Raw genomic sequence first — 12,994 nt, forward strand, 5'->3', positions numbered from 1 at the left:
TACCACACAGAGATGCAGTACGTCAGTACACTCTCAATGGCACAATGATAGAAGGATACCAGCAGTTTTCCATACAGTATTTTGGCCTGAGGATCCTCAGAAAGTGGAGTCTCTGCTGTGCCTTCTTGACTACTGCGGTGGTGTTGGAAGCCTTGGAGAGATCTGTGGAGATATGTATGCCCAGAAAACTGAAAACAGGGACCATTTCCACAGTCCCTGATAATGTAATAAGTCGCTTTGGATAAAAGCGTCTGCCAAATGCATAAATGTATAAAGACTTGAGGACTACACTGCTCTTCTGGAATTTTATTATGAGTTCTTTTGTTCTTAAAGAGTTCAATATGAGACCATTGTCTGAGCACCACACTGCCAATCTTTGGACTTCTTCCCTATAAGCTGATATATATATATATATATATATATATATATATATATATATATATATATATATATATATATATATATATATATATATATCGGCTACCTCTGGAAGTGGTCGAAAGTGGACAAGCTCAAAACATTTTAGACCCCATTAACACCTGTATTTAGTGCCGTCAACTTTTGATCCAATCAGTCAAAATGCATCTTAATGCCAGGTGTAAACAGGGCCAAACTGTCTGAGGGCGATTTGCCAAAAAAAAGTCATTGACGTCCATGGCAAATGGATTGGGAAAACCTAAGTCATTAAGTTTGCTGAACAATCTGCCCAGAATGACTGTGTTAAAGGCAGAGCTAAAGTCTATGAAGAGCATCTTCACATAGTTCCCTTGATATTCATGGACATAAAGGCTCAACAGCACTTGAATCTGAATAACTGCAGATCGCAGTTATATTGATATCTTAAAGTCCTTTTATGTCCTCCAGAATAGAGTAGGCTTTACACAAGTGAGAAAGGTGCACATATCTCTAAATTAACATTTATCAACCAACAGAATGTTTTTTTTTAATGAGCCCCACCCCCAAACCTACCCTACATTTTTAAAATATATTTAATTTTTTATTTATATCCAAAATTCAACTTCAGAATGGACCATGACATACACCATTTACAGTGCAGCTGAAGAGCCAATGCCAGCCACGAACCCTCAGCCAGAGGCAGAGGCCATGTCTGTTCCAGAGTCAGTGTCAGCCACTATGTCTATCCTGGTGCCAGCGCTCATTGACCTGTCTGCCCAGGAGTTAGTTCCCACCCTGAAACCCACCTTAAATTTGTTCCTCCTCTGACGGTCACATCTAGCTTGTTAGACTCTATGGTCCCCTGGTCCTTCCTCCTTCGCTGGCTCTGTCCAGTTCCCTTGCTCCACTTCCTTTGCTGGTTGTGTCCTGTTCTCTTGCTCCACTTCCTTTGCTGGCTCTGTCCAGTTCCCTTGCTCCACTTCCTTTGCTGGCTCTGTCCAGTTCCCTTGCTCCACTTCCTTCACTGGCTCTGTCCAGTTACCTGGCTCCTCCTCATCCTCCTGATCCAGAGGCTCTCAATCCTACAGCTCCACCGGCATGACCACTATCTCCTGGTCTTCCAGATCCACCATGGTCTTCAGAGTGGTGGCCTCCGAGTTTCGACCCTCTGGGTCCACCTCAGCCCTCCAAGCCCATGATTTCACCTTGATCCTTCGATCCCTTGGCTCCACCTTGGCTCCACCGTCGTCTGTCATAGCTCCGGTTCCTCCATGGTTACTTCTTCCTCCTGTGCCACCATGGGGGTCCTTAGACCTGACTATCCCTCCATCCCCCAGAAATCCATTATCACCTGCAATTACTGCAATAGTTCATGCAAAGTAAAATCCATCATATCCACTTACACACAGGCTTCTCTTTTCCATACAAATTGTGTTCTATATTCCAAGTAAAACCATACGGTTGCTATCGTGTATGGAATAGACTGAAATATGCTGAAAATCTCCCACTTTATTTGGACTTATTGCCAGTAGTGGTCATTTCACATGTAGACTACAGTGATATTACCTGCAGTCGATTATTTCATGTTTTGCAAAAATGTAGAAACCAGGTAGGTTAGTTCTACAGGTACTCGTACGAATGCTTCCTTAAGCCAAGGAATAGACACCAAATTTAAGATGGACTGATTTGAGGAGAAATGTTTTGGACTTTAAGCAGGAGCACATTATTCACATATTCACGGCTGTTCCTCTCATCTCCCTCTGTCAGTTTCATACTGTTTGTTCCTGTCTAACCTCTTCTCATTTCTCTTCCAGAAAAGGAAGTCCAGTTCCAGCACCCAGCTGATGGTGAGTGTGAAACAGGCTCAATCCTGTTGACAATCTGCCACAACTGGCAACCTTTAAAGGCAACCTAACAATGAGCAAAATATGGCTGCCATGGAGCTGGACTTTCTTTTTGTTGATGTTGATGTTACATCACATCTGTAAAGTTGATGCAAATCTGACACATTCGTTATTGCAGGACTGATGTCAAGTCAGCAGCTTGACACCTCTGATTTTCACTAACTCTTTCTTTCTTGAAGTCACAGAGAAAGGAGCTGGTCAACTATGATCATGCATTATGTGATCCTGGCTTTGAAATTAACAATTAAACCCTGAATCTCAATGTATCCTTTTTAGGAATCATCGGAGAGTACCAACACCACAATTGAGGATGAGGATACTAGAGGTGAGACTATCTATCCATCCATCCATCCATCCATCCCACTTCCACATCTCTGATAAATATCCCTCCATCCATCCATCCATCCATCCAACTTACACATCTCAGATATCCGTCCGTTCATCCATAATCCCACTTCCATATCTCTGGAAGATATCCGTCCATCCATCCATCCACCCACCCCACTTCCACATCTCCAATAGATATCCGTCCGTCCGTCCGTCCATCCATCCATCCATCCATCCATCCACCCCACTTCCACATCTCCAATAGATATCCGTCTGTCCATCCATCCATCCATCCATCCATCCACCCCACTTCCACATCTCCAATAGATATCCGTCCATCCATCCATCCATCCATCCATCCACCCCACTTCCACATCTCCAATAGATATCCGTCCGTCCATCCATCCATCCATCCATCCACCCAACTTTCACATCTCCAATAGATCTCTGTCCATCCGTCTGTCCATCCATCCATCCCAATTCCACATCTCTGATAGATATCTGTCCGTCCATCCATCCCACTTTCATATCTCCGATAGATATCATCCGCCTGTCCGTCCGTCCATCCATCTATCCATCTGACTTTCACATCTCCGATAGATATCCATCCATCTATTCCACTTCCACATCTCTGGTAGATATCCATCCATCCATCCCACTTTCACATCTCCAATAGATATTCATCCATCCATCCATCCATCCATCCCACTTCCACATCTCCAATAGATATCCGTCCATCCATCCGTCCATCCATCTGTCCATCCATCCATCCATCCATCCATCCCACGTTCACATCTCCAATAGATATACATCCTTCCATCCATCATCCCACTTTCACATCTCCAATAGATATTCATCCATCCATCCATCCATCCATCCCACTTCCACATCTCCAATAGATATCTGTCCATCCATCCATCCATCCCACTTTCACATCTCCAATAGATATCCATCCACCCATCCCACTTCCACATCTCCAATAGATATCCATCCATCCATCCCACTTCCAGATCTCCTCTCATATCTAAGTATTCACATAACCCCTGACTTGTTGAGTTGCAGCCTGGAATTAAAATGGATTTAATTGGGATTTTTATTATTACAATTATATATGCCTTAACCCTTTAAAAGAACAAAACATTTTTTATTATTCAAGTGTTCACCCTTTGCTGTGATTGCCCTGTCATAGCATCATTTGGATGGAGTCCACATATGTGTTCTCTGGTCTGATGAGTCAAAAATTGCACCTCTCCAGCATTGGTAGAAAACAGTGTCTGACAGAAATTCAATGTTGTCAATCAGAACACCATTGATGCATAGTGGTGTTAGCATCTTAATGTGGAGATGCTTTTTATGGGCAGGGACTGTGAAACTTTACAGGAATGTGGGCAAGATAGATGGAGTCAATTATAGGACAATTCCAGAGGAAACCCTGCACAAGTATTGAGACTGAACCTGAATGTCTTAAAATGGCCCAGTCAAAGCCCAGGCCTTTGTCCAATTGAGAATATATGGCAACTGCTGATGACAAACAATTGATGGAACCTGACAGAACGTTTAATAAGAATAAGAAAAGATATACTTATAGCAGAGTGTAAATAGCAGATTCTATTTACACTACGTGAAAATAGTAGTATCTTTTTGTCCTAACTGCAAATAGTGTCCATTGACCATGGGTTGGTTACACATTTATTAAGCAGGTACTTTTATCAAACGTGACATACTAAGCCATGATAATGATTACACTGGTTACTACATAAAAGTTTAACTTAATAAGTGAAAATAATCGTTTAAAAATGACCTTTATACTGTGGTATCTACCATAATCTGCACCACTGAAAAAACCTTTAAAATATGTATCTTTCTGTTTTCAGTGAGGAAGCAAGAAATCATCAAAGTAACTGAGCAACTCATTGAAGCCATCAGCAATGGAGACTTTGAGAATTACACGTGAGTTTGGGCAACATTTGTTTTTCATCCAGTCCTTCATCATTTGCATTTGCTAATCATTAAATATGAATGTACTGTAGTGGAGACTGGGAACGGTTGTAACACTTTTTTTAACACCAATGATGTTGAACCATTGACAGCCAAACAAAGCTAAAGCATTTAAAGCAGAAGTCAAACTTTCTCCTTCTACTGTGGTTGAACATTCACTCAATAACTGACGCCTTCAAACTGGACCATTTGTATATCCATATAGATTTGATTGCAAAAATAAATTCAGTATAATTTGTCAGGCCATGGTGCCAGTGATGCCAAGATACAGCCTCATTTCCTGTCAGCTACATAAAAAATGCCTCCCTGAAATGGAAATTGTGATTTTAAAAAGCAGATGGCCTCCTGTCATGCTCATGAGGGAGTAAGTTATCGTTTCAAGGTTCCAGATATTCTGCATCTCTTTTCCTGTCTGAATGCTGGTGAGCCCAACTTCCTAGGCTGGTTATAAAATGAGATTTTAAAGAGCTCCACAACCAATAAGTCAATGCCAAGACTTCATTCAATAAGATATATTATCATATTAATTGGCTGTGTCCGAGACATGCAGCAGGAGGATAATGGTTTAGCCAGTTCGACTACCAAATTACTTCAAATAATCCTGTATATTTGTATGCTTGGATAGAAAAAAAAAAAGAACCATTGTTCATTAGTGTCAATCTGATGAGCTTTAGAAGTGTGTCATCCTTTCAGTGATCCAATAAGTGATGTTTGTGTGCAGGAAGATGTGTGATCCCAGCGTTACAGCGTTTGAGCCTGAGGCCCTGGGCAATCTGGTGGAGGGACTGGATTTCCATCGCTTCTACTTTGAAAACTGTAAGCTTAAATATTCACACACACACAGGTTTCTTTTGCTATCAAAGTGAGGACATTGCATAGGCGTAATGGTTTTTATACAATGGTTTGTACATGTACAAACTGTATTTTCTGTCCCTCTACACTACCCCTACCCCTAAACCTTCTGCAATTTTAAATTTTTAATAAAACATTGTTTAGTATGTTCTTAAAGCTATTTTAAATATGAAATGTCCTCATATTTCATGTTTACATCGTAAGACCAGTGTAATACCCATGTCATTATACAAATGTGTCCTCATAAATCACAAAAACGTGCGCACACACATACAAATGAATTAAAAGCAAAATTCCAAATAACATTTGCTTAATGCAATTTGTCCAAGATTTTTATAACGCTAATTGAATATCAGTAGTAATCTATTCTGTGTGTTATAAACATTTTTACTAGAGTTGAGAATCAAAAATCGTTTCCAATTCTGGAATCAGATACTTCAGGTCAGGAATCGGATACTTGTTAGAAAATTAAAATTCAGATTCCTCTAATAGATTCCTTTGTCCCCATTTTTATATTACTTTAAACCATTCAAGCGCAAGAAGACTTGTTCGTGGACTTTTTGCACTTGAACGGACAAATACACATAAAAATATGTCAAAACATCCTCATAACACAGTCGGTTATGTCTTCAGTGAACATAACCAGTTGACCATGAAAACGCATGTGCAACAGTATATTGGATCCGTGCAGCTCTTAAAGTGACAGCAGCCTAATATTCCTGCTGCTGTCTCTATAATAACGTTAATCAAGCAACAAAAGACAAAGAGAAAATTCACTCGCTGTTCTTGACTGAATAACTTTTCAGACTATATTTGTAATGTATATTTTATTTATAAAGTGCAATGTTATTTTACATTTGATTTCAGTTTCTGAACCTGAATACCTGAAAACACTTTATTTCAATCGTATCTTTAAACAGTTGTAATTAGGCTATTTGTGCGATTGCAAATTTTCTAGCGTTTATTTCTCTTTAATAATGCTTGACATTTATGTTAGTTAGGCTAGTTGATTTATGGTATTCTTAAACCATAGGCAAAAGTTCCTCGTGTAAGTGTTTTTTAGCCTGTTGTTTTTTGTTTATGGGATTCAGCTGCAATAAAATATTTTGCAATAAGAATAAGAAATGTAAATGATATCCAAGTTTGTTTGTTTTTTACCATATTGGAATAGAAATTAAGAATTGGAATCGATAAGAAAATTAATTTCCAACCCTAATTTTCACCAATTATATTATATTTAGCATAATATTTCTTCGTGACAAGGAGGCTTGAGAGTTAGGATCAAAGTGCAGATCATTGTTTGCGGATATCAGAATGACAAAGAATGTGCGTATAACGGCAGCAGAGAGGTGATGCAACAAACATCAGTGCATACAGCGAAATAAAGTGTAACAGTTCCAACACACAAAGTCCAGGCATGAGAAATCAGTCCAAGTTAATCTTTCAGAGCAACAGTGAAACAGGCTGTCCAACTTGCTCCTGGAGGACCACTGTCCGGCAGAGTTTAGCTCCAACCCCAATTAAACACAGCTAATCAAGGTCTTATTAGGCAAGTTGGAGCTAAATTCTGCTGGACAGTGGTCCTCCAGGAGCAAGTTTGGACACCCCTGGGCTAGGGTATAAACAGTCCAAACAATCCAAATCAAGGGAAGAAGCAAAAATAATCATGTCCAATAATCATGCATGATGTCAAAACTCAGGGTATGGAGACCTCTGGTGGTGCTCAGGGGAAGCAACCCGTTCAGTGGGTGTTACATTCATATTGGTGTCAAACGCTGCATATTTTCTGTATATTCACCTTATAAATCAAATAGTTGCTATTGTGTGATCCAAAATATCAGTGAAGTTTCTAATTTGTCAAAGCAGTATGTGATGTGGTGTTCAATCATGACATCCAATGATTCACAACATTTGGGGATCATTTGTTCAAAATAATACAGAAAAATAAGAAAATATCCTGCATACTTCACATACTGCATCACCATATGTTGAAGCCTTTCTTTCTGAAAATGACTGGATCACATCCAAAAAGGCCACTGTTGTTCATCAATATCTTGTTTCTAAACTAAATTTTTCAATGTTGCACCGGTTGCATTGAAAGTTAAGCTAAAGTCAGACACGTGTCAGATCAAGTGCATTATGCACCAAGTCATGTCTTTTTTAGTCGTATCATATGTTGTTGAAACATGCTTTGTGGCACATTTTGAAATGTTATGCATTATTTTAAAGACCTTCAAGGCAAGTGGTATTTTTACAGTTAAGGAAGCACTTGCGTTCTCCTTCCCCCCTTGATATTTAAAGAAAAAAACTGTGGTTTGAGAAAATGTCTGCTGAGTATTGTGCTAAAGTTACTTACATTGCACACTCCCAAGATTCAGATCCTCTAAGAATCTGTATCCATACAGCTCTATTGAGGCACTATTTATTTGAAAAGGTGATGTTTTTTGTTGTTTTTAACAGTGTGGTCAAAGAACAGCAAGCCAGTTCACACTACCATCCTGAACCCTCATATCCATCTGATCGGAGAGGAGGCCGCCTGTATCGCCTACATTCGTATCACGCAGTACCTGGACACGAACGGAATGCCATGCACTGCCCAGTCAGAGGAGACGCGAATCTGGCATCGTAAAGATGGCAAGTGGCAGATAGTCCATTTCCATCGGTCAGGCTCTCCGTCTGCCATCACTAAATAAGAGAGTCAGGTAAGATGCGTCAAAATTAATTTATTATTGGAGCAAATTATGGAAGATGATTGTATTCTAGTTCTTTTTCTTATTTTTCTGTAGCCCATAGAACCGAACACAAGCTTGTGCAGTTGCTGGGAAACAAATAATTTCCTGCTTTCTAACATTTTTATATTTAAAAAAACAAAAAAAATAAACAGGCGGGCTTATATGATACATAGGCTTATTAGGGTCACTTCCTCTTTTTTTAGTTAATGATTTCTCAACCCAATCTCACGGCAATTTGTATCTATTTTACGAGGTGGCTAATTCATACGAATTCGTATGACCTCACTTGTACTTTTTTTTTTTTAATCGTATGTTTTTTACGAGTTGCCAAATTCGTATGAATTCATACGAATGACCTACCCCAACCCCGCCCCTAAACATACCCGTCAATGGGGTTTAGACAAATCATATGAATTCGTACGAGTGAGGTCGTAAGAATTCGTACAAATTAGCCACCTCGTAAAATACGTATGAATTGGTCGTGAGATAGCATTGAAAATTTCATTTTCATTGGCAACAAATGGTCAATATCTAAAAAAAATTTCTTTAACCCTCTGGTGCTGTTCGGCCATTTTTTACTGAAAATTTTTACGTTAAGTTTTTTTCCCAAAATTTTTTACTATATTTGAATGGTACAAAATTTTGTATTTTGCTCTGTGAAGATTGAAAATTTGAAATGTTTAGAAACAGTTATGGTGTAACAAAGCCTTGAATACTTAATTGAGGGAAAAATCTGGTTTCTTTAGCTTTGAATAACAAGGCACAATATGGTTTTAAGAACTGTCATAGAGTATAAAGTAAGATACACTATATTGGCAAAAGTATTGGGACACCCCTCCAAATCATTGAATTCAGGTGTTTCAATCACCTCCATGGCCACAGGTGTATAAAATCGAGCACCTAGGCATGCAGACTGCTTCTACAAACATTTGTGACAGAATGGGTCGCTCTCAGGAGCTCAGTGAATTCAAGCGTGGTACCGTGATAGGTTGCCACCTGTGCAATAAGTTCATTCGTGAAATTTCCACACTACTAAATATTCCACGGTAAACTGTTAGTGCCATCATAACAAAGTGGAAGCAATTGGGAACAACAGCAACTCAGCCACAAAGTGGTAGGCCACGTAAAATCACAGAGCGGGGTCAGTGCATGCTGAGGCACACAGTGTGCAAAGTCACCAACTTTCTGCAGAGTAAATAGCTACAGACCTCCAAACTTCGTGTGGCCTTCAGATTAGCTCAAGAACAGTGCGTAGAGAGCTTCCTGGAATGGGTTTCCATGGCCGAGCAGCTGCATCCAAGCCTTACATCACCAAGTGCAATGCAAAGCGTCGGATGCAGTGGTGTAAAGCACGCCGTCACTGGACTCTAGAGCAGTGGAGATGTGATCTCTGGAGTGACCAATCACGCTTCTCTGTCTGGTAATCCGATGGACGAGTCTGGGTTTGGCAGTTGCCAGGAGAACGGTACTTGCCTGACTGCATTGTGCCAAGTGTAAAGTTTGGTGGAGGGGGATTATGGTGTGGGGTTGTTTTTCAGGGGTTGGGCTTGAACCCTTAGTTCCAGTGAAAGGAACTCTTAATGCTTCAGCATACCAAGACATTATGTACAATTTCATGCTCCCAACTTTGTGGGAACAGTTTGGGGATGGCTCCTTCCTGTGCACAAAGACATGGATGAGTGAGTTTGGTGTGGAGGAACTTGATTGGCCTGCACAGAGTCCTGACCTCAAACCAATAGAACACCTTTGGGATGAATTAGAGCGGAGACTGTGAGCCAGGCCTTCTCACCAACATCACTGCCTGACCTCACAAATGTGCTTCTAGAAGAATGGTAAAAAATTCCCATAAACACACTCCTAAACCTTGTGGAAAGCCTTCCCAGAAGAGTTGAAGCTGTTGTAGCTGCAAAGGGTGGGCCAACTCCATATTAAACCCTACGGATGAAGAATGGGATGTCATTAAAGTTCATGTGCACGTAAAGGCAGATGTCCCAAAACTTTTGGCAATATAGTGTATTTATACTTTTGATTATAGTGAAGTAAAAAATACTCTGATCGTGTACAGATATTCTAAAGAAATTACAGATTAATTACTACACTATGGCAGGCATGAGTTTAGGGCGGGACTATCTATTTGGTTGACCAATGAAAGGAGGAGGGTGGGTTTGGGGAAACTGGTTTGATAACATGTCTTGTTTGGTGTCGCTAATGGTGAAGAAATTAGACTTAGAATTATTTGTGAACAGACAATTCTGGTTCTGCAGAGTTCAATTCCAAATCAAACATGCATGGAAATTCTGAGCAAAGTCTTCAGGATTACTTGGAAAAATGACAGGAAGTTGTGTTTGATGAGGGATGAAGCTAAACATAACAGTATTCTGACTCCATTACAGTTTGCGAACTGACCTTTCTCTCTGTTTCTGTCTCAGTCGTCAACATCAGAGTTGCAGGATCACTCGCTTGAGGATGTACAAGCTCCGAGCTTCTCATCTTTTCCTTGAACTTCATTGGCCCTCTGCTTTACAGTGTCATCACATTCACATCAGCATTTATTCCTCATTGCTCAGAACACTTCTTTTATGGATAAACTATGATGAAGCCACGTTGTGCTGTGTGGTATTAATTTTTTTCAGTATATTTGGGTATGTTTACAAAATCAGCCACCATGTTTCGACCATAAGTGTGCAAAAACGTGCTATTTGGGACAAGCATGGAGCAAGTACTACATTCCAACCAAAAGAGATCCTGTTGCCTGTGTTTTATAAAAACGACACGGGTGTTTCGATATATTCTTTTTAACTTTTCTTCAATGCAGTAAACATTTAGGCATTAGTTTTTCAATCTCTCTCTCCTATGCCTGTAATAAAACTCGATTGTAACAATCCTATTGAAAAGGAGACAACAAAATCTTGAATACATGTTTAGATATTTGAAATAAAGTCAATTCCACATCTACATTTAACGTTTAACTGCTAGGTAAGAATATTGTAATTACTTTTTCATGTGAATAGATATCAACCAATTTTCAGAACTCTTTCTACCGTAGTTAAGCACATTGAACAACAGCGAATTTCAGTATACGTTTAGCCCTTGAAATCAAAGCTGCATCGATAGCACAAAAAAAAAAAATCTGCACTGCAAGAACAGATGGATCAAGGGGGCTGAGCAACCCACTCAACGAACTGTTGCTTAAAGTTAAAGATGATGCTGACGGTGGCATTATGCTTTGTGGGGCTACAGTAACTGCATGTGAGACCTTTGCTCCAAGATTTTTTGTTTTCCAGAGCCTGGGTCTGGTGTGGTGTGCTCAGAGCACTTTGATAAAGTTCTTCCAGTAGAGCTGGTATATTTGTTCTTCCTTTTGTATCTTAGGATTCAGGGATTTTTTCTTTTCACTACAAAAGGAAGTCTCTTGAAGTCACAGAAGCTCTACGTTTGATGTCTAGGCTTAACGTCTATTCAAATTCAATGGAAGCATGTTGTTGTTGGAGAGGGAGAGCTTTCAATAATGGGTGTTGTTACCAGTGAGGGAAGTGCTAATCTACTGGTGTTGTTTTTAAAACGCTCTATTTGCTTGACAACAGAAGGCGCTCATCGCTCACAAATGTGCGTTCATATTTATTATCAAGAACAATGGAATCACAGCTGTTAAAATGATTCAAGAAAGAAGGTGGACATTGCTAATTCTACATAGTGATGCTCAGCATTTTAACTTGTTGATATTGTATTCAGACTATTGCAGTTTCTGGGCTATTCAACTCAGTCTTTTTGTCTTATCTAAAAATTTGTAAGGTATATTAACACATTTTGCATCTTATATGCACAGATTAATGTATGTTCAGATTTATTAAACCATTTACATTTTATTAGTAATACTGTATGAGCTGATTAGTCAGATTTGTCAAATAATGCTTAGTATTTATTTTGAAAAACAAGAATGTTGATGTGATGAATGTATGCACGATTTTTTTGGTTATTTGATTCATTTTATCAAAACAAGGTGTACAAATGTTTGGCCATGGCTGTATAAAACCGCTATTCATCAGGTTTGATTGTGTGATATACTACCATAAACAGAAAACCACCTGCAATCTTCACAATTTTATCCGACAAAGATCCACTCGTAATATTTGAACGAGTGAATTATTATTCAACTGTCATTACAGAACTCAATCCTTTTCCTCTTTATTTACCTTCTTAGAAAGACATTTAGAACTGAAAAATAAAATGCATGGAAAACCTTTTCTATGTCCTCTAGTAACATGTTTCATTGTAAACGGCTACTGAAAGACACTTGCTTTGTGGCCTCTTTGATGTTTTTGTCTTCTCTATTGTTTCAGTACAGTTTATGAAAGGCATAGCAGCATTTTGATAGTTTTTTGACGTATATACTGTGTTTTGTTGAGGCATGCTGTTTTTATTGTCAAAAAGTGGGTGGGTACGATATTGTTTTCAGAGTAAAATGTACTTTTTGCAGTTTGGCTCTAATGCAACCGGGCTTATAAATAAAAGTGCTTTACAAAGTGTTGTTGTTGTCATTGTGTATTTGTTGCGGATGATACGGCCTTAAACTTTATTTGGTAACACTTTATTTTTACAGTGTCCCTATTACACATTTTACATGTAGTTACTATATTAATAACAGTGAATTATGCATCGTTACATGCAACTAACCCTAAACCAAACCTTAAACCTAACCCTAATTATATAGTAAGTACCGAATAAAAGACTATCACAATCATGTTTCCGCAAACACTTTATTTTGTAACACTTTATTTTACAGTG

At 39.1% G+C, this 12,994-nt stretch overlaps 1 protein-coding gene across 3 annotated transcripts in view; it reads left to right on the forward strand.

Annotated features, from left to right (window-relative positions):
* camk2a (calcium/calmodulin-dependent protein kinase II alpha) overlaps window positions 1-12,735 on the forward strand; it is a 71,862-nt gene extending 59,127 nt beyond the window's left edge. For 2 of the 3 annotated variants that reach the window (XM_048165537.1, XM_048165536.1), the window contains exons 15-20: window positions 2,211-2,243; window positions 2,577-2,625; window positions 4,502-4,577; window positions 5,347-5,441; window positions 7,938-8,179; window positions 10,639-12,735. In XM_048165537.1, coding sequence (XP_048021494.1) covers window positions 2,211-2,243; window positions 2,577-2,625; window positions 4,502-4,577; window positions 5,347-5,441; window positions 7,938-8,170 — 486 coding nt within the window. In that variant the 3' untranslated portion in view covers window positions 8,171-8,179; window positions 10,639-12,735. The remainder of the gene's footprint in view (window positions 1-2,210; window positions 2,244-2,576; window positions 2,626-4,501; window positions 4,578-5,346; window positions 5,442-7,937; window positions 8,180-10,638) is intronic. The other variant, XM_048165538.1, reaches the window with a different exon arrangement.
* Window positions 12,736-12,994: the final 259 nt, after the last annotated feature.

The sequence above is a fragment of the Megalobrama amblycephala genome, linkage group LG18 (genome assembly GCF_018812025.1).
Source record: "Megalobrama amblycephala isolate DHTTF-2021 linkage group LG18, ASM1881202v1, whole genome shotgun sequence".
Taxonomy (NCBI): domain Eukaryota; kingdom Metazoa; phylum Chordata; class Actinopteri; order Cypriniformes; family Xenocyprididae; genus Megalobrama; species Megalobrama amblycephala.